At 40.5% G+C, this 26642-nt stretch overlaps 1 protein-coding gene across 1 annotated transcript in view; it reads right to left on the bottom strand.

The window, feature by feature from the left end:
• Positions 1-214: 214 nt before the first annotated feature.
• The window catches only part of ITK (IL2 inducible T cell kinase), a 50599-nt gene continuing 24171 nt past the window's right edge, over positions 215-26642 (bottom strand). The window contains exons 6-17 of the mRNA XM_006906459.1: positions 26026-26177; positions 22262-22327; positions 18722-18776; positions 12558-12640; positions 10601-10734; positions 10144-10218; positions 8372-8543; positions 7756-7972; positions 6769-6833; positions 6561-6679; positions 3695-3852; positions 215-2164 (exon numbers count right to left, since the gene is read on the bottom strand). Of these exons, the coding sequence (XP_006906521.1) occupies positions 2093-2164; positions 3695-3852; positions 6561-6679; positions 6769-6833; positions 7756-7972; positions 8372-8543; positions 10144-10218; positions 10601-10734; positions 12558-12640; positions 18722-18776; positions 22262-22327; positions 26026-26177 (1368 nt within the window). The 3' untranslated portion in view covers positions 215-2092. The remainder of the gene's footprint in view (positions 2165-3694; positions 3853-6560; positions 6680-6768; positions 6834-7755; positions 7973-8371; positions 8544-10143; positions 10219-10600; positions 10735-12557; positions 12641-18721; positions 18777-22261; positions 22328-26025; positions 26178-26642) is intronic.

Raw genomic sequence — 26642 nt, 5'->3', positions numbered from 1 at the left:
AGATTTTTCTAAACCAGACCACAGAAATTAATCAATTCTGATGTTTTCCCTCTAGGCTGGATGTTTCAGAAATCTGTAGTTGAAGTTTCCAGAAGAGAATTACAAAATGCCAGAAAATACACAGGGATGATTTTGGATAAGTTGAATAAGATCATCTTCTGAGTTCTGTCTTGAGGCTCCCAGTTTCACAATAATTACAGCTAAAAGTTATGCATCTGACTCTCCGGCTGGTCAAAATATCACATGATTTAGAAAAAGATGATTGCAATGGCATCCAATAATCGCTCCTAGAGTTTTATCTGAACACTGTGGGAAAATTAACTCTCTCTTACATCAGGGAGTACTCTTCCCCACCAAGTGTCCAAGAAGACTGCAGCCAGCTCAAAGTTGGAATGATAATTAAAGGAAGCATTTATACTTCTGCAGGAGAATCTTTCCAAGCTGCTTTGAAGCTCTCCTATAAATCCTTCATGAGACATGATGACTCTGGTGGGTTGGGTGAATCAAAGGGTTAATTAACTGAGTGAGCTCAAACTTATTAACTCTGACAAAGGGGAGGCTACAGATTAGTAAAGAGAAGATCTTACTCCAAGCTGGAGTGCTACAGTGCCAACCACAGTCGTCTGTGTGGGATCAGTATTACTTGCTGGTGATGCTTTGTTGATGTCTTTGTTGGTTTTCTCTGCCTTTCCCCTCTGCTGTGCTTCTCTCCTCTGCAATCCCTTTCATTTTCAGTAAAAGGCAATGTTGAACAGGAATAAAGAAAGCGAACTGGAGTCAGGTAGCTGTGGGCTAGAATCCAGCTCTATACTGCCTAGCTCTGTCACTTCTGGGAGGTGTCCTGGATTTTTAAAGCCTCTGTTTTACTATCTGTAAAATGGGAGTAAAAATACTATCTCACGGGGTTGATGTGCATGCAGGGTAAGCTCAGCAAATATTCACTTTGAATATTTAAGTGCTCAGTGAACAGTAGGCATCCTTGTGCATCTTAGGAGCATCCCACTCAGTGCCTGACTCAGTTTCCATGCAGATTGTTTGAGCAAGAACACACCTTTTGTTCTTCTCCCCCAATTCTGGGAGACTTAAAGTCTCAGCCTTACGGTTGCAAATCTCTAGGGCTTAAACAAGTTACAATTTCTCTGCAAGGCTACACTGCCCAACACGATGCTGCCCTCTGTTGATGAGGGTGACAGAGTGCAGAGAGGGGACTGATTCCTGGAAGGGGTGGAAGTGATGACAGTCCTGAGAGTCGGTGTTCAGAAGGAACCACTTCCTCCTAGGATGCCTCCGGAAGCAGTCTGTGCAGAAGGGAAGGCACAGTCACCTGCCTGGCTTAACACATCGGAGTGGTAACAGCCTAAGGCCTTTGTACCAGTTGGTTCCCTATCATCAGAAGCCCTCTTTCTGCCTGGACACCAGATACCTAACTCTCCAACTGTGGGATCGAAATTATTCACCTGAGTCCATCGTGCTCCCTTCAAGGAGAGAGGTGGCAGTGTACTCTGAGTAAAACCTCATAAAGCTGTTTCTCAGAATATCCGGCCTCTGATGTGAGCAGCTGTTCCATCATCCTCTATGGCAGGAAGCTGTGGCTGACAGCATCATGGCAGAGCTTACTCTTTTTGTCCTTAACTCACAGTTCTCCTTGAAAAAGAGTCATGCTCTTTGTTCCTCTGCCCATATCCTGGGATTCTGTGTCGTCAGGTGACATAAAAAGTCTTTTGACTATGAATTTTATATCCATGTTTAAAATAATAATAATCCAGGGTCCTACCCCATTTCTCCCTTTCTCTAAGAAGTGCGAGAAATGTTGCCTGAAAGCTGTCAGATTGAGGTTTATGCACCATGCAAGATAAGAGGCTGGAGGGAGGGAAGAGACATCGCCGCTGCTCTGGCCTCGCTCCCAGTTCATTGGCTGAGCCTCCTGCCTGTGGCCCAGGGCCAGCTTCTGTCAGGGTGCTGCCTCCATGGCAGCTCAGGGACGGCGCCACAGGCCAGCGTCCTCTGGGGAGTCCTGGGCTGGTGGCAGCTTTTAATGCTCTATGGAGGGAGGACTTCCTGCCCCCACTGAGGATCTGCAGCTGAGTCTCTGCTAAAGTCCCGATTCTGCGATTTCACCCAGTTGACTCAAGAGTCTGGAGAAAGGTGGCCGGTCTTCTGGTTTCTAGAGAGGGAAGAAAAGATTCTGAGTTCTTTGTATTTGTGTGTCCTAGCCAGTTCCAATGCAAAGAAGAAATCAATAGCCATAGCCTCTGCAGACTCGGTACATCCAGACAATGCCATACCATTTGGTGATAAAAAAAATTAACTATCAAGCCACGAAAACACATGGAAGAATCTTAAATGCATATTGTTAAGTGAAAGAATCTAATCCGAAGAGGTTATATACCATATAATATTAACTATATGACATTCTAGAAAAGGCAAAACTTGGACAATAAAGAGGTCAATAGTTGCTAAGGATTCAGGGAGCAGAGAGGAAAGGATATATAGGTGAAGAACAGTGGATTTTATGGCAGTGAAACTATTCTGTATGATACTATAATGGTAGAAATATGATATATATATTTGTCAAAACTCAGAACTGTACAACACAAAGAATAAACCCTAACGTAAACTATGGACTTCAGTAAATATTAAGGTATCAATTGTGGTTGATTAATGGCAACGAATGTTCCACACTAATGCAAAAAGTTATTAATAGAGGAGAAAGGTATATGGGAAATCTGTACTACTTGCTCAATTTGTCTGTAAACCTAAAACTTCTAAACAATAAAGTCTATTAATTAAAAAAAATCAATAAAAGTGAAAAAAGAAGAAGTGCTAAATAAATGTCAGCCATCATAATTATTATAGGATTTAATTCTTGTAAAATGGACTAGATTAAGTGCCCTTGTTTATGTCTTTATTGTTTCTTTGTTTTTGATTATGAATGATCTATGAACTTAAGATTTATGAACTTACAAATCAAACATTATTTATTTCTCTAACCAGTAAGAAAGAGGAGGTTTAGATAGAGAACTGTCCAAGATTAATGATTAAGAAATGGCAAAGCTGAGACGAAACTGAAGAATTCGATACTTCTCCAGTTCTACCTTGTTACCCTTCGATGATCTGAATTTGTATTAACTCCCTATTTCAGCAACATTCAGCTGTGGTTTAAATTCAGAATTTCCTAACTCACCAGAAGACATCTAAGACGCATGCTGATGCAGCACAAGGCATAGCCTGCAACCCAAGCATGGGGATAACTGAGACGTCTGGGAGGGTGCAGAGTAATTGGCATCTCATTCTAAACTGCTGAATGAATAAAATGAACTTTTTAAGTCATTTTACTATTTCCACAGCACGAGTGAACTTCTGATCCCCAGAAGTACATTCAATGGTTTTATGATGCTACACACATTTTTTTTCCTCAGAAAATTGATGTATTAACATAGGCTTCATCCCCCCGCCTTTCCCTCTGACAACATTTTGATGGCTTCGACATTGTGCAGCAAATCAAATGATGTTTAAGGTCACTGCCAGCTCTTTTAGGGGTGGAGAACCTCTCTAGTTAATAGATGCTCAAGGTTACTTTCTTGCTATTCTCTTTTAGTCATTGCTTCTGCCTCATTCTTTACAAAGGTTCCTTTTTCTAGGGAAGGGGGGAGACCATGACGTTGTAGATTATAATGACCTTTCCTTTACTGACCTCTTTCCAGCAATGATTCATGATCTGGTAGATGTGTGAGGAGGCCAGCCGGGGCTTGTATAACCGAAATCCAGTAGTGATGTCTTCCACCACCTCTGAGTTGCTTCGGTTTTCATATGGGATTTTGCCTTCGCTGAAGACTTCCCACATGAGCACACCTATGAGCAATGGTAAGTGCAGCACAGCTAATGATGAAGTTCACAAATAGCCAACAAACAAACCTACATCTAGGAATCGCAGGCTCCCTGGCATGAAGATGTATTAGGTGTATTAGGCTGGTACTATTTCTAAAGAACAGATTTCTCAACTTTTCTAGTGGTGGAGAATGTTCAAGCTCAGCCCTTCGTTATATGTAACTCAAATGCTACCACTAAAACTTGCAAGGACATAAACTCAAACATCTACAAGTGATGTAAATGAATGGAGAAGATGAGAGGTGTCATAACAGGGACTGGTGAGGACTGTGAGGACTGTGAAAACTGGAGATAAAAAATTCTGTCTTAAGGAGACAGCTGTGATTTAGCTCCAGCCAATGTTGGGTACATGGCAACAAGGGCTCGGGACTGCCACATCTTCTCATTTTGAAAAAGAGGTCACAAATAGAGAGTTTTAAAATACAAACTCAATTGGATTTAAAAATACTATGTGGACCAAGCAAAACACATTTTTAGGTTTCCCATTTTTGACCTCTGATTTAATCTCTTTTCCTCTTCTGCACGAAGTACAGATGTCACAGCTAGCTTTATTGTGTGCTAATACAGTCATAGGATGTCAGAGTGAGAAGAGAATTTGCCGATCACCTAACCCAGTGGTTTTCCAAGCATATTCCAGAGAACCTTAAGGCAGAATTTTGCAAAGTATGATCTCCAAAACGTCTGAATAAATATGACCTCAGAAGTTTGTTAAAATAGTAGGTCCTGGGCCCCAAGCCCAGACCACTGGATCAGATCCTCGGAGGTGCCTCAGAAGTTTTAGAAATTCAGAATCTAACTAAATAAGACTGGTTAGTACCCCCAAGATGCCAGGATTTCTAGTGAGATTTCTTTGGAAAATGGGAGTCTCCGCTGCTCAAAGCTTGTTTGAAAACAACTGCTTCCAAGACAACCTTGTAATGGACTGATGAGAAACTACGTAAGGCCCACAGAGATTACTTGACTCACTCAAAATAGCACAACTAATTAGGGCAAAACCTCAAACTACATGACAAAGTTCAGTGGCCTTGAGGAAGGCATCGAGCTCTCGGTTCATCCAGATTCTGTTTCTTAGAATTGCCACCTCGGTTTTCTCTCTCTTTCTACTCTGCTTCTATCAGTCAGTCTCATCTTTGGACACTCTAGTTGACATATCCTAGGCAGGAATGGACATTAGTTCAACTATCTAATTATAACATGCAGCAGAAAATTTCCAGGTTGACAATCTATGGCAGAAAAAACCCTATTTAGAATTTGTAGGCAAATGTGCCAAAGTGGTCACAGCAGCAAACATCTCTTTATGGGTCCCCTGGCTTGGTGCAATGTGACCAGCTGTAACACCTGCAGAGACTGTCCACGTGTCAACCTTACCCTTCCTAGTTATATGCACTGGGGAAAGGAGAATCTTCTGAGGTTGCTCTAGTGCAGCTTTATTTCTTCCAAGTTCATTCTGAAACTTAAATTTGGCCAGTAAAGTCATAGCCAGGCCTGTTGAATAGGGGGACTGTTTTAAGGAACCATTCAGGAGGACTCAAAGTAAACAAACTGCTTGGGTGTTGGAAAGGGATATTCGAAAACATTAGAAAAGACTTTAAAACTAGTTCTTCTCCTAAGAGATTTAATTAGTCAGCTTCTCCCTAGTTTCTACTATTAGTCAATACACTTGGCAAACCCTCTCTTCATACAGAATGGCAAAGTCAAACTCCAATCTGTTCCTGTCCAAAGCATGATTCTTCTTATAATCTGAATCAGAGAGGTGATCTTAGGATGCCACGAAAAATCCAGCAAGACTAGTGCTTCCTGCCACAACAACATCATTCGTTTGGCCCTTCATTCATGCCCACTTGCATTTGTTAGAACTTCTAATTCCTCATCATGGCCTGCTTACTTCATCGCCTACTGCTCTCCCAATAAGACGGTGTCCCCCTTCTCTTTGGGCACACCAACATTTTGCACATGCTGGTTCCTCTGTCAGGGCTGCTGTTTCCTGGATCTTCAAATGGGCACAGCGTTCTCTCATCATTCAGGTCTCTGCTCAAGAGTCACCTCCTTAGTGAGGCTTTCCTAGATCATACTATTTAAAACAGACCCTCCCTCTGTCCCAGTCACTATCCCATTACTGTTTTGTTTTATGCATAGCACTTATCACTATCTGACTTATCTTATAGACATATCTATTAGCTTGTTTATATAATTGTTATCTGTCTCCCCTAAAATTTAGCTCCAAGAGAACGGGAGTCTTTCCTACCCTATCCACCACTATATTATGAGCACCTAGACTAGCCCTTGGCATATAGTAGATGCTCAATAAATTGCTGCTGAATGAATGAGTAAATACTTATTGAAGATGAAGTATGGGAATATAATATTGGACAAAATATGGTCCCTGGCCTCAAGAAACTTACATTCTAATCTCCCGACAACTCTAGCTTTTGGTCTCACAGCAGTTGTCACCAGAATCCTAAGTTCCCACTCGCATTTTTACACACTGCCATTTCAAAGGTCTCCAAGAACAAAAACGGTAATGAGGAACCCTTCACACTTTTCAGAGCTGTTATTACACACACACCACCAGTGGGGCTCCTCACCCTCTAGAGATCAGGGGACGTAGAGCTGGCCCTGCAGATGGCCCACAGTCCCAGATCATGTGCGTGTGGGGCCGGAACGACACTCACCAAATGACCACACATCCGACTTGCTGCTATAGCGACTGAAAGAGAAGACTTCTGGGGATGCCCACTTCACTGGGAATTTGGTGCCTGTGGAACTGGTGTACTGATCATCAAGGACGAACCTTAGGAGAGAGCGGAGAGAGAATGTCCAAATGTTCTGGGGGCCTGAGTCCCATTCTTGAGACTGTACCAGCACCACATCCCTTCTTACCTTGTCATCCCAAAGTCAGACACCTTGATGACTTGGTTTTCTCCCACTAAACAATTTCGGGCAGCCTGGAGAGGAGACAAGCCAACAGAAAGGAGAATGAAACTGTAATCAGTAATTAAGGTGTCGCCTATAATCACCGTCCTTTGCTTTTCCATGTGCTGTTGTACGAGGGCATTGAGGAGCTTTACAAACATTAATTAAACTTCACAAGCACCAGATGGAACTTAGCTAGAAAGCTGAATGTGTAAGATCCTTTATCAGGGTGAGTAAGTTTCGTCTTTTATTCATTCCCGGGACCCTAATTAGAGGAGAAATCTATGGTGTTGTCTAACCAGTGATATGCTCTAATGCAACCTGATGCGATCAAAAAAAAAAAAATGTTAACATTAGGGATGATAGGAAGAAACTGTTGCCCATTTGACTAAAATAAGAATGTTTTGAGGTTGCTAATCGTCTTACTATTTTTTGATAGGGAGAGTACCTGGTCCCTAATTAGTATCATAGAATGTTTTATTAGAAAAGCCCCTAGTAATAAAAGACTCTGGCAAGTCTCAAATTTTAATGTGCCTACGATCTCATAGGGGACATGTTAAAATGAATATTTCTGAGCCCTAAAGCCCAGAGATTCTGAGGATGGTTTTAGGATCTCCCCAGTGTGATTCTGGTAAATGCTTGGATAACACTTTGAGGAAAACTGCTTGTCTATTCTCATTTTCCCAGGAGGAAACAGAGGCACAGAGAGGTGAAGAAGAAGAGGCTGTTACTTTCATTTAGGGAAAATGTAAACTACATCTGAGAGGGAAAAAGTTAGAGGCGGGGCTGTGATCTGAGTCCTCCTGGGACATTTTCCCACGAGGAAAATCCCAAAGTGCGTGCAGGAAGGAAGAAGCTGGGAGGGAGAGGGAGATAGACTGCGACCAGTTCTTGACTAATGCATTCCCAGTCTCGGTAGCTCCGCATTTCAGTGGCTGTCCCGCGCCCTCCTACCAGGTCTCTGTGGATGACACACGCCTCTTCCAGGTAGGCCATGCCCTCACACACGTCCAGGCACATGCCCAGCAGGGTCTCTGACGCAAAGAGCCCCCGCTGGCTGCGCAGGTAATCTGACAGGCAGCCGTGCTCCATGAACTCAAACACCAGGCAGATGGGGGCCTGCTCCAGGCACACCCCATACAGCTGGACCAGTTTGGGGTGAGAGAGTTTCCTGGAAGAAGAAGGCAAGGGGTGAGATAGTCCAAACTCAGTCTCCTCAAAATGCATTCCTCCCCCCACCCCCAGATAAAAATCCGTCATTTTAGCTGAGACCTAAAGGATGGCAGGGAGTCAGCTGGTACGGGTGAGGATGAGTGGAGGCCAGTGTATCTGGCACATCGTGAGCCCAAGGAGAGATGGGCAGGATGTGAGATTGGGGAGCGGGCAGGGCCAGACCGTGACAGGTCTTGTAGACCATGTGAGGAGTATGATTTTATTCTCCACACCTCAGGGAGCCATTGCTGGATTTGAGGAGGGATCTGGCATGACTTAGCATCAGAGTAGTATGAAAGAGCATGGCGCAGGATACCCTCCCCGAGGCATCGTTCATACCCTTGTTCTGGGCACTCACATCATGACTTCAGCCTCCTCTATGAAGTCCTCTTCTGACATAGCTCCTTCCTGAATGGTTTTGATGGCCACCTTGTCCTTGTTGAGCCAGTAGCCAAGATGCACCAACCCGAATTGCCCGCTGCCAATCTCCTGCACGAAAGTGAGCTCCGAGGGATCAATCACCCATTTCCCTGAGGTGAGAGAGAGGGTTTTTTGGGGTTGGCAAGCAGTAGATACAAGGTAGAAGGATACCAGGAGATCGTATACCCTATGTAGAAGGTTAGCCTATTGTTAATATAACCCAGAGATGGCATACGAGATAAGCCCTAGATTTGGAAATATCACAGAGAGATAAAATTATTATCTTTTCTCCAAACGATATGCATTTAAAACCATGAAAAATGTATGCGGAGGAGAGTACATGGAAAGAGGAAGGAGGGTGGCATTAATCAAAATATTAAAGAAAGTAAATGAAAAGGTTCTTGTAAGGTCCCAACCATTTTCTGCATCTGATTGAAAATTTTTTGTTGTCATTTTTCATACAGAGCAAATTTCATATGAGCAGACCATTCACTCATTCATTTATCCATCGAGAGCTCCCACTGTGTACATGGCATTCTGCTAGCTTAGCAGGGGTAGGAGCATGGAGGTGGAGTCCAAGAGGACCAGTACAGAGGTATCAGCCAGCACAGTGTCTGGCACATGGCAGCTCTCGATAAATGTTCAATAAATAAATAAAACGGCTCTGAATCTCCATTTTCACATTGACAAAATGAGTGGGTTCATAAGATAATCTCTGAGTTCCCATCCAGCATAGACACACTAAGATTCTAGTTATGAGAATTATTTTTCTAAGGAGGCTAAAGAGGCATTTTCCTTTCCTGATATTTGGTTGAGTACCACAAACAGCTTGGTTTTTACCTCTTTGAGGCAGAGACTCAACAGAAAACTACTGAGTACCTACTGTGTGCCAGATATGGTGCTGGTTAGGGATGAGAGCCCATGGCAAGTAAAATATTACCCTCTGACCACTTGTGTCAAAATCACCTAGGGCACTCATTTAAAATGCAACTGCCACCATCAGGCATAGTTTGGGTAAGTGTTGGGGTGGGTCCAGTAGTCAACACTGTTAAAAAACATCCTGGATGACTTTGATGCACACTGAAGTTTGAGAACCACCAGTCTGGGAGACACCAAATAAAAATCACACAGCCTTCTCAACAGGCACAGTTTGGACCAGGGGATGCAAACCCATTGCCTTTGGGTTCCAGGCAAATAATTACAAGTGGGTGATGATAGTTTCATAGGAGAAGAAGGAATAGGGCCTGTGGCACTAGAGATGCATACCTTGCCTAAAAGCATTTAAAAAACATTAGAACTGTGTTATGCAAACAAACACTTCTGGATGTTCCTAGCTTACAGCTCTTGCAGTGGACCCATATTCAACAAACTAGATGATACAGAAGTTCTAGAGGATAAGTGGGAATATAGTGCTAACAGCATTTAGTAGAGTGCTTTGTACAAAGTAAGTGCTCAATAAACACTTCATTGACGAACTCTTAACTAAAACCAGTGGACACTGATTTGGCTTAGATATACCTCTCTTACTCACACATACTGTAACTGTTCATTTGTACACACCATCCACCTCCAGATACACAGTGTACCTGTTCTAATGGTCATTTTAACTGTGAGGAAGAGTTTCATGAAAAGTCCACTCAGATTTGCCCCAGGCCTTTAGAGACATGAGTTTTAGTGCAAATTTATAACATTCCTGAATGCACTGCTCACCGTATCTCAGCCCTGCTGTGACCGGGGCCTTCTGCCTCCAGGAACAAACCGGATAGCGGAGTCGAGTGACCAGGCCTGGGTTGATTCAAAAGCAAAAGGCTATTGTTAGAACTTTACTGTAGCAACTGTTCAAGTTAAATCACCTGGGAAAAAATATAACCCAATGAAAACGCTGCTTTTATTCTGGAAAACAAATCTCACAGCCCAATCACTGAGATTACACCCTCTCTGAGAAGTCATAATCTCAGGTGGGCAGGTGGTGAAATCTCACATTTTCAAACAGCGAAATTGCTAATAGAAAATATTTAATATAATCAAATATTTGTCATCCTCTTCTATTTGTCTATTTAGTTATTATTTAAGGTCAGCTTGTCTGACATGAAGAAACCAGGTGGGGCGTGTGTCACTTTTCTCCAATTTCCTGTGTGAGGCTCCCATCTTGTCCCTTAGAACTCACCTCCTCCGTTGTGTTGGTGATAATTGATGAGGAGAGGGATGGAATCAAACACATACTTTTCAGCCACATAGTATCGCTTGGGATTGTCATTCGTTTCTTTGATGTGATAGTGCTTTATACAGGGGTTGTTCTCACTTAAACGAATGAAACATAAATGCAGTGATTATTGAGAAGCAATGTTTAGACATAAAAACGTCAATCTGGTATCAGATTCCTATTAGCTTTGTTTTTTACCCTCTCATGAGGACGGCAGATATATTTCAACCTGTGTCAGTCTTGACAGGTTGGCCCAAGGTGTTGTATTAAGGACTCTGAGGCTATATCTGTACCCAATTAGAGTCATTGATGTGATGTTTCTTCTAAAACCATGAAATGGGGAATAGTCTCATATGTGCTACGTGTTTGCCTTCCCTGCTCTCTGGATTTAACTAATTATCAGTGTATATTAAGGAAGTATCTCGGGCCTCTTTATACTTATTTGAGTTTTCCTTTTACAAAGAGTTAACATAGCAGCCCTGACTCCTGTCCTTAGAAAGGACTGCTTCGAGGTTGGCCCTTGGCTGCCATCTGAGAACTTGGATTTTGGGAGGGTTCTCACCATTTTCTAACCAATAAGGGTGGCTCCCTGTGCTCAGATTGTTTGTATAAACAATGTGGTTTATGCTCAATGCCTGCTTTTCTTCTGGGAGTCTGTAATTTTGCTATGTGCTAGGCAGAGGCTGCCTACGTGGCCAGCCCCTGATGAAAACCTTGAGCAGAGTCTCTCAAGAGTTTCCCTGGTAGATGCCACCTCACCCCTGTTGTCGCAACTTGTTCCAGGAGGAATTAAGCATGTCCAGTGTGACTCCACTGGGAGAGGCCTCTTGGAAGCTTGCCTTTGATTTCCTCTGCGTTTTGCCCATGTGCCTTTTCTCCTTGCTGGTTTTGCTCCGTATCCTTTCACTGTAATAAACCTCAGCCTGGAGTACAGCTATATGCCGAGTCCCATGTGTCTTCCCAGTGAATGACCGAACACGGGGCTGGTCTTGGGGAACCCCAAAACAGCTTTATTTCTTACTCCTCCATCCTACCTTATGGAGTTGCGGGTCACTCTGGCCACTGTCCCCTGTGCAGGGCGGAGGCACAGCCCCTCTGTCACGGGCACTGTGTTCTTTCCCACCCCAGGACAGAACTCTTCCTCTTCAACATGGTCCAGCCCTGCTCTCGCGCACACCCTTCGTCCTCCAACAAGTACTCCCCGGGGATCCCTCAATAATCACTTTTCCTCTCTTCTCTTAATCCTTCCTGGACTTTGGGCATTGCCAAATTGCTTAGTTCTTATGAAGTTTCTAATTAGAAGAGAACTTGAGACCTAGATAGGCTCTGGGACATTTTATAGAGAAGGAAACTGCAGTGGGGAGCGGGGCAGACGCGTGGGGTCCTGCCCGCTGGCCGGAGCGGGAATGGCTTCAGCCGCATGGCTTCAGGGACGTGCCAGAGGCTCTTTGAGTCTCAGTTTCTTCTGTGTGAAAGAAGCAGAGAAACACCTGCTTTGGGGCTTATTAGGATTAGACATGGTCTGTAAAGCTCTGGCACATCGTGACTCAGCAAATGGTAGGTAGCTTTATTAGCAAAGCCAGAACTAGAATTCATATCTTCTCATTTTTAGTCAGAAGTGTCTTTTTATTATTCTATGTAATTAATTACAAACTCATCAGATACAGGGCCAGATAGTTTAATTCTTTAGAGCTCTGCACTCAGGGATGCTAACTGGGAAGAGAACCTGGCATTCAGTCCTAGCTATGTCACTTTCCAGCTAAGTGACTTCAGTTATGTCCTTAATCTCTCTGGCCTTTTTTTTTTTTCTCAGAGGGGCCAGGGCAAACAGACCGGTGATTCCCAGGGACCCCTCTGCCTCTTGCACTGCCTGACGTTGCTGTGTGTACCGCCCTCCTCACCCGCCTGCTTAGCACCATACCTTACGATGGCCTTGGTGAAAACAGACACGGTGTACGTTCCTGGAGTCCTGGAATCTCGTACCATGAAGGCTCCTTCTTTGCCCTGGAATGGTTAGAAAGAGTGGAAGATTAGCGATCCCACAAAACCAGGCTCACGAAACCAGCTCCACTTGCCTGTGAGTGAAGGAAATACTATAGGCCCACTTGGCTTAGAGCAGACTTATAGCGATAATGGTTACTATTTCATATATTCAATCAACAGGTATCTCTTGAACTCTTACCATGGGTCAGAGACTCTTCTAGTGATGAAATAAGCAGTGAATGAGGACACACAGACACAAATTCTGTCCTCTTGGAGCTTATCTCATACCGATTCATTACAGATATTACCCAACCCTCACCACACACTGCCATCTAGATGTTACTATCTTCAGTGTCCTGGTGAGGACACTCAGTGCCAGAGAGCTTCAGTGACTTTCTTGTGACCTACAACCATTAAGTGGCAGACCTGAGACTTGAACCTTGAATGAGGCATGTGAGCAAAGCCATATCATTCTACTAATCTGTGATGCCTCCATTCAGCAAACGTTAGAAGCCAAGTCTCCATTCCAACACAAGAACACAAAGCTTTCTGTCCTGGAAGCTTCATTAATTTCTTAATGAGAATATATATTTTCAGGCCCCTTCCAAAGTGCTGATTTTGCTGTCAGGCAAAAGGAGAAAAAACATGAAGCCACTGGTGGCATGAGGAAAGTGGAGAGAGGGAAAGTCCCCCAAATGTTCCCTTTATTCCTCCTGACAATTTTACTAGCACTGATGAAATCAGTACATGCAAATGGATATAACAGTTTATTCATTTTTGGGAACTTTAAAATCTTAGCTCTGTTTTGAGTACTTCATGTCTAATGCTCTCTTCCCACCTAGCTGTAAATCTGTGCTGCGAATATTTGCAAAATCTATTATTATGATTCATTTAACTTAGACATAGTGAGAGCCTTAAGTGAAGGCCAAAGAGTGACAGGTACCTCATGTGGTGGGCATATACTTGTAGTACGTGGAACAAAGTATATACAATTTAGAACAACACAAGCGCCCTCTCCAAAAGGTGGGTTGTCTATACATAAAAATAGTACAGATGGCCTTGCTAATTGTTTGAATCCTAGAATCTCAGAGTTAGAAAGGACCATATAAAGAGTAGCCCAGGGTAATCCCAACTTCAGCACATTGATGTTTTGGGCCCACAACTCTGCATTGTAGGGGGCTATTCTATGCTTTACAGGATGCTTGGAAGCATCCTTGGCCTCTAATGACTGGATGCCAGACATTGTCAAGTGTTCCCCGGAAGACAAAACCATCCCTGGTTGGGAACCACTGAGCTGGCCTAAGTCCCTAAACTTCTATGTCCCAAACTTCGTCAATTATCACAATTACCTGAACAGTCTAAAGTGCAAAAAAAGAAAAAAACATCAAGAGCAAACAGCTGATCATGCTCCACCTCATACCTATGCACTTAGAATCTCCAGGACTGAGACCTTGGTACCTGAAATTTTTATAAACTTACCATGTGATTCTTGCAAACATCCAAGTTTGGTCTCCGCTGACTCTGCTGAACATGCAGCTCTTACTTATAACAGTCCTAACAAATAATCTCTGTCTCTCACAACATCACTAATAGTAGTTAGAAAGCTCATCCTTGCGAAGAAAACATAACCTGCTTCTCCAAGTTGGTCCTAAACCTGCAGCCTGTGTATGTGGCGGGAGGGGGACATTTGGCTCTTAAATCATTGTACATTCCTGCCAAACCTATAGTTTACCACATAAACTTTGTGAAACTCCCCAAATTGTTCTTATCTCTGCTGAGAGTTTCTAGAGTCTATTTTGAAATTTAAGGGCGGTGGAAGGTGGGGGAATTGGGTAAATGTGGTCAAAAGGTACAAACTTCCAGTCATAAGGTAAGTCTAGGGATGTGATGTACAGCATGGTGACTATAGTTAATAATACTATGATGTATATTTGAAAGTTGCTAAGAGAGTAGATCTTATAATGAGAGTAATTCTCATTATAAAAAAAAATTGTAACTATGTCTGGGGATGGGTGTTAAATAAATTTATCGTGGTAATCATTTTGCAATATATACATCTATCAAATCATTATGTTGTACAATGACATTGTACAAACTTGTACAATGTTAAGTGTCAATTTTATCTCCATCAAACTTGTTTAAAAAAAAAAAAAAAACAGAAAGAAATTTTAAGTTGAGACTTCTGTTCAGCCGTGGCAACCCTTTCCCAACACAGTGAAAGGGTTGGCCAGCCCTAGCTGCTGCCTGAAAACGGGGAAGAATCCAGGAAAAGGCAGAAAGCTACTACATTATCTTTTTCCAAGTTGTCCTGAAACAGTCCTAGGATTCTGTCTTTGTACACACAGAATTTACTTTAATAATTTTGTGTTTCATGAATTTTATTTTTTAAATTCAAGAAAATGAGTTATAAATCTTTCTGGAACAATAGTGTAATCTTGTGCCTGCCATTAGCCTCCCACATTCTCTACAACGTGCTCTGTGCAGAATCTTGGGCATGGTGAGGGCAGAAGAGAACTAACCAGATTCTTATTTCCCTTTTCTCAGATATGAATGTCAACTGTTTATCCAACAATATATGAAAAACCCTTTTAAGGCTGCTTACGAATCATCCTTTAAAAAAACTTGATTTTCCAAAAATTATATTTTCCCCTCTTTGGGGTCAGTAGTTTTCTGAAGTAAAAGTGATTTTTGTGACATCAAAGATCCAAGATTATTTCATTGAATTTTTAAAAATAGCTTTTGAGGCATAGTTTACGTAACATGAAATTCTCCCATTTTAGGTGTGCAATTCAATGATTTTTAGTAAATTTACAAAGTTGTACAACCATCACCACAACCTAATTTTACAGCATTTCTGTCACTTTGTAAAGATACTCTAGTCCCATTTGCACCCCTGCTATACTAATATGCTTTCTGTCTCCATCTCTGTTTCCGATTTGGGGCTACTGTGAATAAGGAATTTGTGTCTGGTTTCTTTATCTCAACATCATGTGTGTGATATTCATCAACGTAGTACATGTAGCATAAATTGTCTTTGAAATTGATCCCCTTTTGCCAAATAGTGAAGCGTTTGCTCTTGTCTCATTGAAATGGGATGGGTTAAACTCGAGGCAGGAAGAAGCAAAACTTCAACAGAGGCAGACTTGTAACTTATTCTAAAGAGGAAGAAACGTAGACAAAAACAAAACAAAACAAAACAAAAAAACCCCAGAAGTTTACCAACTATCTTGTGAAGAGGGGAGTGTGAACGTCTCTTCTACCTAATTAAGAATGTCTTGTTATTGTTGTTATTCTTTCCAAAAACGCCATTATTTCTTGGGGAAAAAAATATTTAATTTGAATAGGGCCCAACTGTTAACAAGAGCAACTAATCTGAAGACAAGAGAAAAAGGAGAGATAAGGCTTGCAGTCAGCTCAGCTGACATGGGAGGCATAGAGCTCTTCCTCCATCATAGTTGCTCTGGGTGACATTCAGTGATGGTGACAGGAAACTGGTTTGGGGTTGGGGCAGCCTAGGGTTCTGAGGAAAATGAGGCATCCAGCATGTGCCTTACCACTGACTTCCTGCAAGGGGCTCAGAGGAAGTCACAACCACCAAGAACATTGGAGCCTGAAGAGTCTTTGCTCACATCACCACCATGCAATGGGGCGCTGACCTGTACAGTGCAGCTGGAGTGGGAGGGACCTTGCTCCCATGGGACGTTATCAAGTTCTCAATTGACCCGTTACTACTTAATCTAGGAAAACAAACAGGTAATAATAGAAAAAAAATATATGCCAAGGAGGTAAAATATATGGATGGAAAATATAGGTATGGGAGAATATAACTTAACTCCTATATTCCCTTGTTGACTGTGTGTCTGTGTGAGAGTGTGTGTGTGTGAGCGTGTGTGTGAGAAGGACCCCTACTCTAGTCCAACCTATGCCATTGATTCATGCTCTGAATTTGGCCCCACTTTAGTCACCCATAACACCAAAAGGAAGAACCAGATGTTCTTAAAAGGGAATTCTCACCTTAATTGTCTATAATTCTGTGAATTCCAGATATTTCCTGATTAAATGTATGAGCTTCAGTTTTCTCTACTGTAAAATAACCTTTGTAAAATTACCGGGAGAATTAAAATGCTGGAATATGATACCAGAACTATAGTGCTGTCGCTGCCTTTATCATCACCTGCTATGCTATACCATCTATTGGAAGTAATGACTCCACTGTCTGCCTTCATTTGAGACACGTTGACTGTGTTAGGAGTACCTTTCCGTTTATGTGATTTAAAGATGATCTTACAGAAGATAATCTCGACACACAGGGTAGGTTATTACAAAAAAGATAAACTAATAATTCATAGCCTTGTCACACTGCATTGTACTTTAAGAGTATCTGACACATAGCCACTCTATTCTGGAGATGTTACTTTTCTTCTCTTGAAACAAACCCATTATCAGGTCAATATTGCCTCTTTAACTTAGAATCATGGAAATATGATAAATCAATGTGTTAGAAAAGGCTCCTCCTGAAATTCAGGTCACCCAATGGGTGTGATGCTGAAAGGTATGGAGTACCTGTGTGCGAGGAATTTACCATTTACCTAAATGAGTTAAGACAGAAAAGAACCTGCTGAGATTCAAGCCAGAGTGAGATCAGTGTCACTGGAGAGGTAATGACATTGTACTATAGGGTTCAAAGATAAGGAGAACCACATCCTCTCGCCGGGGCGAGGGAAAGCATGAGAGGCTTCTTAGAGGAGGTGCTGTCTGAGGAATTGATAAGACACCATGGGAGATGCTTTTCTGTGGTTCTCAAACTTAGGTAAGTCCCAGGATCACTTGGATGCCACCTCCAGAGGTTCTGATCGGCGAGGGCTAGAGTCCTGGAACTTGTATTTTTAAAAAGCTCCCTTAATAATGCTCATGATCAGCCAGGTTCTCATTTAGCAAAGTTCTTAATTTAAAAACATTTATTAAGCATTTGATGTATTCGTTCATTCAACAAATATTTATTGAGCAACTACTTTGTCATAGGTACAGTTTTAGGTTCCTAGTTATAGCAGGAACATGATAAAGGGTTTCTATTCTACTGGCGAAATATGGGGCAGTACCTTGGGAAATTAGTTAATAAAAATAAAATAAATCCATTACTGGTTAATAAAAATGAGTCAATCCATGTCTTCCTAGTGCTATATTTGTTAGATAAGGAGACATTAAATACACCCATGAAACAACTCAGCTGTTGTTTCAAACACCATACGAAGGACCCACTGAAGTTTGCCCTTATATTACCTGAGGAGGCAGAGAGGATCTGGTAAAGCAGTTCAGAGTATTAGTGAGGAGGATGTTTTACCTGCCCCAGCAAGCAGTATGTATTTGAGTGTCTCCAAAGAAATGCTGTAAAATAGGAATCATCTTTAGCTAGTTATTAATAAGGGCTGTTTTAAGTGTGCCACGGGCAACACTTCATTTACCAATGTGTGATTAAAAATAATAAAATTGCATTTGTTTAAACTCTTTGAGAAACTTAGGCCCAGATGAAAGAAGAGATGTCCCTAAAGTCTCACACTGAGTTGGTGACAGAGCGGGGACCAGAATCCGGTACTCTTTCCGCTGCACCTTGCTTTCTCTCTCCTCGCCCCTCTCTTCCTTAATCCCAACGGCCCTGGGTGAGAAGCAGTCTTGCTGCAGATACTCATGCTGCATGGCTTTCGAGAACTGTCACATGAAAAATACGTTAAAACAAGTAGTGTGTTTCCTCAGCACCCACAGCTCGACCAGGCAGAATCTGAGTCATAGCCACCCCTGATCTAGCCAGAGAAGCGGGCAAGGAAGACAGTCCCATGGCTTGCTGGGGTCAGCCATCACAGCTGGAAAGACCACCACACCTGTGGCACGGTTGCTTGTCAATACCAAGGCCTTCAGCCCTCCCCAGGTTTCTCATCTTGTTGTGTGCTTGTCCCGTAAATCCCCAGAATATTTTTACCAGACAAGAAAACCACTGAAAATCCAATATACAGACTCACTGCTTTGGCTTAAACCACATTATGGCTGGAAAAAAACCCAGTGCAATTCATTTTATTTTAAGTCAAAAGGCAAGTTAAGGAGACTTACTGTGTCCAAAAGAAGTTTCTCGGCTTTGTCTCGGCTGATACTCTTATTGTACCATCTGAAAGCGGGAAAAGGTCATACGTCAATGACTTTTTGAAAATGTTTATCATTTACATATAAAACATAATTCATGCCAGAAAATGATTTGGTCATTTTCTGTGTCTAGCAATGCTTTTAAACTCAAAAGCAGAGGCTCGTGTAACTGGTAAAATATTGATAATGGTTGAAGCTGGGTTTTGGGTTCTTTATATTCTTCTCTTTTGTGCAGGTTGGAAATTTTCTGTAATAAAATTTTGGAAAACATTTATCTTCTGCTCTATTTCATAAGCCAGTGGGTGGTTATAAGTAGGATGATACTAGGGCAGCTATAAAAATTTAATGCGAATTTGAAAGCATAGCAAATATTCTTTTAAAATAATTATAGTACTTGCCTCTTTAAAAGTGGTTTTTAAGGTCTTCTGTGAGGTGATTACATCATATTTATAATTTGGTGGGAAAAAAAAACAGCTAAAGGTGGTAAAGAAGAATATGAGTGATTTTTAGGGATGAAGTTTTGGGATGTTGTCGTTAACACTTGAGCCACATCGTGGCCTCCTTGGCCACTTATTAAATAAGAGGAGATAGAACTACCATCAGATATCAATTAGTTTTGAACGTTAATAAACCCAGGAGGAGAGAAGTCTGGGTAAGGAAGGAACACCAAGTATTAAACACGTTTGGCTCATATAAAAGCTTTAATCAATGAAATGGCTGCCCAGAGCCATGTGTGTGGGCTCAGTAGGTGTGTCACTATCAAAGAGTGATGTCTACCCTGCATTCAGGTATGGGGAGGGAATGCTAGCAAAAGTGCTGTGATTCACCTTCTTTTATTTTGTCTGACCCTTCATTTTAAGGAACAGGGATCTGAGATCCAATCTGGTGAAGAAACTGGACCAAGGTCATGTCCCCAAACCAAGGCAGGAGACCTGGAGCCTATCAATGGCTATGGGTTTACAAACATAGGGTTATGTTGCAAGGTGGAACATTTTTGAGTCCTTACGCAAATATTGCCTGCAACTAAGATCAAAGATAAAAAGTCATCATATTGGGTGTTTTTATCTACACAGATATACACAGAATGTCTGTATGTTTGTAAGTTATTTTATATTCTAGCTGTGATTCCATATCTGAAAAATACAAACTGACAGTGGGCAGAATAAATGGGGCTCACAGACCGTTTTGTTTGTATGGTGTAATGTTTCATTTAAAAAATGACTTAAAATGTTTTCAGAAGGGGGACTATACTTTTTTATTTGGCCCAGGCTCCACCATTTTCTATTGCTTTGTAGTCTGTAGGAATTTTGAGTTTGCCCCCTCTATCATAAATGAAGAGATGTGGGTAAAAGCAAAAACAAACAAAGAAACAAATGAAACTTCCCAGTCTAATGAGCATTTGACATAGATGTCTATTTTTTCCTAAAGGCATTGACTATAAAAAAAAAAAATTTAAACATATTTTATACATGTTTCATTGCAGCTCAAGTATTGGAACTGACGACTCTCCTGTTAGCTGTCGGAGGGACTACTTACACGTAAAATAGATAAAAATGAATCTCGGGTTGGGAAAAATCTTCAGAAAAGGATAGCTCTTCACTATAGAATCCATTAGAATTTCAGCAACAAATAACTTGACCACATTTGAACTTATAACCCAAATGAGTTAATAGAAATCTTCATTAGCAAGCATTCTTCAACCCTGGGATCTTATATTTGGTAGACTTAAAATTTTTTCTACTTTTAGCTAATTTCAAATGTATAGAAAAGTTGTAAAATACTATAAAAGAACTCTCATACACACTTCACCCAGATGAACTGATTGCTCACATTTTACACATTTGCTTTACCATTCTCTCTGGTTTGATAGATATATATTTTTGAATCATTTGAGAATAGACTTTTACACTAAGTACTTTGGTATCAATTTCAAAGAAATAGAATATACACTTGTATACCGAAGTAAAATGATCCAAATCAGAAAATTTAACATTAATACAATACTATTATTCAACTTCAGACTTTATTTAGCTTTCATCAGTTGTGCCAATAATGTGTTTTTTAACTACATTTTTAGTGATTCAAGATGCAATTCAGGATTACTAGTGCATTGAGTTACCACATTTCTTTAGTTGCCTTTAACGTGGACCAGTTTCTCAGCTTTTCTTATCTTTCATGATATTAACATTTTTGAAGAGCACAGGCCAGTTATTTTGTAGAATATCCCTCAATTTGGATTTGTCTATTATTTCCTCATGACTAAATTGAAGTTATGCGCATTTGGGCAGGAATACTATGAAGTGATGTGTCCTTCTCAGTGTATCATGTCAGAAAACACAGTGTCCGTTTGCCTCATTATTGATCATTTGGTTAAGAAGGGGTCTCCCAGGTATTTTCACTTTGCTATTGAGAAGCAATCTGTGAGAAGATAGTTTGAGACTGTAAATATCAAACATTCACCCCCTAGGAGTGACATTCATTGATGATTTTTGCCTGAATCAGTTGATAAACTACAAAATGATGGTTTTTAAACTTCATTCCTTCTACGTTTATTATTTGAAATTCTGTTGTAAGAAAGGACTTTCTGTTCCTATTTATTTTCTTATTTATTTATTTATCTATTGTGCTATCTATTTCTTATGGATATTTATTTTACAGTGGATTGTAGTACATTACTGTCATGATTTATTTTGTTGAACTGGTCAAGATTTGGTCAGAAGGAGCACTTTAAAGCTGATTTCTGTGCTTGTTTGACATGTCCCCATCATTTAAAAAAATTTTGGTGGGTACTTCTTTACTTTTTGGTGCCATAAGATGTTCCAAGTTCATCTAGTTCTTTCCCTGGCCCACCTCTCAATCCCCGAGCCATTTCTCCAAGAAGTCCTGGTTCTTGTTGGTGAGAAGTGTTATTTAGACACTGAGTATGCACATTGCTACCATGGTGCTATCGCTTCTGAGCCTTTTAGCAGCTGAGCTAGGAAATATGTGGACATGGTGAGTTCTCTGTACACTGCAACCGGATTTTATTAAACATTAAGTAGCTCCATTAAAATTATGTTCATGTGAATTCCTCTTCTACATGACAGCTTAAAATAAACAACAGAAGCTAAGCAGAGAGTTAATACCTATTCGTCTGCTATTTTGGAATTGGAAGGATTAAACCCTGATTTTAATCGGTTTGTATTTGATCCAGTGTTCATAGGGACTTTTTGCCTTCTCCAGCCAGATTGATATTCCCAGGATTCCCAGAAGAAGTTTTTCCTTTTACAGTTTGCACAGGCATCTGAGGAGTACTCCTTTAATCAAAGGGCAGGTGAATACACATACTCTCCCGCTTCTTTTATTTAAAGTGTTCCTCTACTGTTTATTTAGGGATCACAGTGTGGGGAGAAGAAAGTGGGTCAAGAAGAAAAAAACATCTGGTACTTTTATAATCAATCAATTATTTACTCCTAATTTAAATAGGACTCCTTAGTACCATATTTTTGGAAAGTAAATAAAATATCTTACTCATATGTTTCCAGGTTATTCGGAGACTTTTCCACCAGATAACTGCTTGGTACATATCCTTCATGCCTGTTAAAAGGGAAATCAGGGGTTAGACTAACATAGGACCAATTTTCACATCTCTATTTTATAAGTTTAATCCACTAAAAGTCACTTAAAGATGAGAGAGTCTCACATTATTTGGCGTTTGTGAGAAGACATTTAAAAGTTTTAGAATAAAAGAGTTGCTAAAAATGACTACAACCTGCTATCTGTTAAAGGCAATAGATTTCACTACTAAAGCAGAAACCATAATAAATAAGACCTGGCTATTTTACTTAAAAAGCTCTGCCTGATGCTCTCCTCATTGTGAAATTTCCTCTACTGGAAAAAAAGGTTAATGTGCACTCTCTATTTTCTGTAAGGAAACGTTTTTGTGTGTGTGATAACCAGTATTTTTTTCCACTTTAGTATTATTATTTTATAGTCATGAAACCAAAATAATTAAAATATAAAAAATTAGTTTCCAGCCACAGGTACCAAAAGATGCTGCCAGTCAGCATTGTAAGTTTTAATTCAAGGCCTCCCTAATACTTTTTAATGAGTAAGAAGGATAACATCATGCTGGATTCGGGGATGGGAGTCTCTTTTGAGCAGGAATAAGCACAACAAAATACTTTAAATTTGCATGTAGCTTTGCACTTTTCAAAGCACTTTCACACTTATTATCACATTTAATACATGAGAACAGTGACCCTTCACTCTCTGGGCCTCTGGCTCTGCACCTGTAAAATGAGAAACCTAAACTAGGTTATACGTAAAAAGCCCCCAGACTCTGCCAATCAATCAAAAGATGCCTGGCAGTTTCTTGCTCTTTCCTCTGTAAAATGTTTTAATTACTGTGTAATAAGGCCATTTTTTCAATGTAGTGATTCTATTTAATGGGGAATGTGTGATCTATTTCACGAAATTGTTTTGAGGAGTGACAAAATCAAAACTAGGGATGTCATATATGGGATGATTATCTCACTTCTTGTGCCCATGGCTGACATTGCTATGCTTTCTTTGGAGAATTGGGCATCCAAGCTCAGAATCACCCTTAACACAGTGCCTAGAGCAGTCAATGCCAACTGATGGGAGTCAACTTGTTCTGAAATTTGCTATTTCATTTATATCTCTCTCTTGGAATTCCCCTTAATTAAACGTTTTTGCCACACTTTATGTTTACAATTATATTAATATGTAAAATATTATGTTTGCTTTCAAATAGAATAACTGTGTTTTAATGTGCCCAAGCTGGGTTATCTGCACAAATGATGATAATCCTCTTCACTTGCACGTGGATATAGAATTTACAAAGCCCTTTCACTTTCAACAGCTCGCTGATTTTCTTGACATTCTGAGAGAGACAAAACTAATAGTATCATCTGCATTTTACAGATAAGGGAATGGACTCACAGAGGTTGAGTGACTTTTCCAAAGCCATAAACATCAAGAGCAGCTGACACTAACACCCAACTCTTCTGTCTCGCCATCCTGTGTACTTTCCACTATACTGCATTATTACAAAGCAAACTGGGAAATTCCCATGTGCTGGTTGGCCTCTGGGGTGTCCTCTTCAAAGCCCTTTGAAGTGCACAGTTGAGTCTTTCCACAGGCCCCTGAACAAAGGGTAAACTCTCATTTGGAGAAGTGAGACCCAGGAGAAGAAATTTCCTGGCACATTAGATGTGCTAAATAAATGTCAGTTGGTTGAAGGGATGAATTTCTAAGTAAGTTTCTCTGATGTTTGTAGAACCAGGCTATCTTGAACCTGTTTCTGATAAGGCCTCCCCATAATAGGCAGAGAGAATGTGATGAGACCATCCTTGTTTGCCTCCACAAGTCAAATAGAGAGGGAGGTTTTGAATGAGGGGCTTTGGAGTCTATTCTCAGCAAGCAAGTGACACTACCTCTCAGACCACAGATCTCGATCTGGTTATATTTTATACCCCTCCCTCAATCACCCTACAGTGGAGGTGATGAGGCTTCTTAAAGAGAAGATGCCTTGAAAATGTAAATTTTGGTGCATGTAAAAAAGTAAAGCCTTAAAGAAATTTGTAACTCCTCCTTTTTTTTTACCGATCAGATTACCTTTTTTTTTTTTGCGTTTAATGATATTTAGTGTTGACACTCACATACACTGTTGGTGAGAATGTAAATTTGATGGCCTTTTTGAGAGATTTATCAATCAAAATTAAGATGTCACATACTCTGACTCAACCATTCCATAGTTAGAAATGTGAGATATATATTTTGTAAATAAAAAATATCTTTTTAAATAATATATATTTTTAAAAATATATTTTTTTTCAAAAGATTGCCAATGAACAATACAAGATCTTTAGTGCAGCCTTATTTAAAATAGCAAAGAAAACAAATAACTTGGAAACTAAATGACTCACCATAAAAGATTATTTAAATACTTAAACAATATTAAGAGGAGCAAAATAATACATGTGTACATTTTAAAACTAAGCAATTATTTTTAAAGTAAGGTAGATTTATAGCTGCTAATATGCTAACATATATCATTGAAGGTTAAAAGCAAGGTGAAAAGCAGAATGGACCACTTTAGTGGAAATTTTTAAAAGACTGCATTTGTATATGTGTAATTTTTGTTTGTCTAGATTAAATAAGAAAATATTAATAATCATTACTTTCGGAATTAATATAGAAACAAATGAAGCGTGACTTATTTTTCATGTATATTTCTCTCGACTTACTTTTTAAAAATAAAATATCGACATAAGCTAGCCAGATGTTTCAATGATGGAGCATTTTTTTCTCTTTTTTATATTTTTAAACTAATAATAACCTCATATTTAAAAAATTTAAACCCTTAATATTAATACAAGACTGTTCATTCAAGTGTTCTTAATATTTGCAAAATATTGGAAATAACTGAAGAGCCCAACAAGAGAATTTGCTAAATTATGGTTCATTTTTTGTATTGGATTGGATTTATGTGGTCATTGAAATCCTATTCTAGAGAACATTCCAAGGTATGCAAATACCTCTGATATATTAAAAGGAAAAAAATAAAGCCTTATAAAGCAGCATGAATCTGATGCCTTTAAACAAAGCACCAGTATCTAAGTCATACACATACACATCCCAAAGCATTCTGAAGGTTAATAATAATTTTACTGTGCTTCAGATCAGAGAAGGGCTCATAAGAATTTTTTATTCCAAAGTCCCATCATGGGTAATGGTATTTGTGCAACGTTATTTTCTCCATGAATTATCTGGATGGCTAGTTCAAAAATTGTTGGTGGAGCTAAATCTTTAGTTTGGTATCTTCTTCCTGATGCTTCTTAATGTGACTACTAATTCGCACCATCTCTGCACAGCTCTTCTTCCCACCAAAAATAAGCCCTTCACAATAGGATGTACCTTCACTCTTACTTAAACACTCAAGAGCAATAGTGCTTCTTTGTGGAACAAATTGCCAATCTCCCAAACTGTGGATGTCACTGGAAAAACCTAGGAGATTTTTAGATGAATTTAAAGACTGGGAAAGCTTGATGGGGTGCAGGAAGCAATGATAGTTAGTCGCTGCCTCCCAGCTACTTCTGAGGAGCAGAAAGACACCCCTCAGTTACTTCTTCCTTCCTTTTCCTTCTGCCTCGGCTCTCCTCTCCTAACTCAGCGCGGTGGTCACGCTAAGAGGCAGGACAAGGCCTCCAGCATTTCCTCTGTTCCCACTTCACCCCAAATGCTGGACAGCAACCAAAAAGGTGCCTTACCCATTCCTGTCTTGAACTCTCCACCAGTGAATCTCAGAACTGTCCAGCAGGTAGTACTCCTCATTGCGCTGCAGCGTCAGCTCCTGGGGGTCATTTGTTTGGTAGTCATACAAGGCAATGACCAGGGTTTCTTCATGCTCATGAAGTGATCGCTGGAGAAGGGAGACAACAAAATCAAGCAAAGATGTAGAAAGGAAGGAGCTGAACTGCAGAGCAAGGTCAGCGAGGCCCTGAGCTGTAACTTGCTCCTGGATTAGTGCCAGATCAAACGCCAGGTCCCATAATCCGTTGGAGGTATTTGCTGAGACCATTTGTCTTCCTCTAGTTGGTTTTCTTTATGAGTTAGGATTATGGTGCTGAATATCACACAGAGATGTTCAATACCTAAAATTCAACACCCCTCCCATTCTATGAGGTAAATTCTGACCACAGTGAATTCCAAGCAGCCACATGTTTTTCACGAAAGTTTTCTGGTTTCTCTAGTTACATCATGTCACATTTTGCAGCCTCTTTGCCAGAAGCATCACATTCTTGTCAAAGGTGATACAGTCAACACCCAATCATGTAGCCCATGCTTTTCTGATTTGATTTGTGGGTTTACCTGAATCATAGGCTAT

The sequence above is a fragment of the Pteropus alecto genome, unplaced genomic scaffold (genome assembly GCF_000325575.1).
Source record: "Pteropus alecto unplaced genomic scaffold, ASM32557v1 scaffold40, whole genome shotgun sequence".
Taxonomy (NCBI): domain Eukaryota; kingdom Metazoa; phylum Chordata; class Mammalia; order Chiroptera; family Pteropodidae; genus Pteropus; species Pteropus alecto.
Note: the sequence above shows the minus strand (reverse complement) of the source record. Positions and strands in the feature narration are given on the sequence as shown.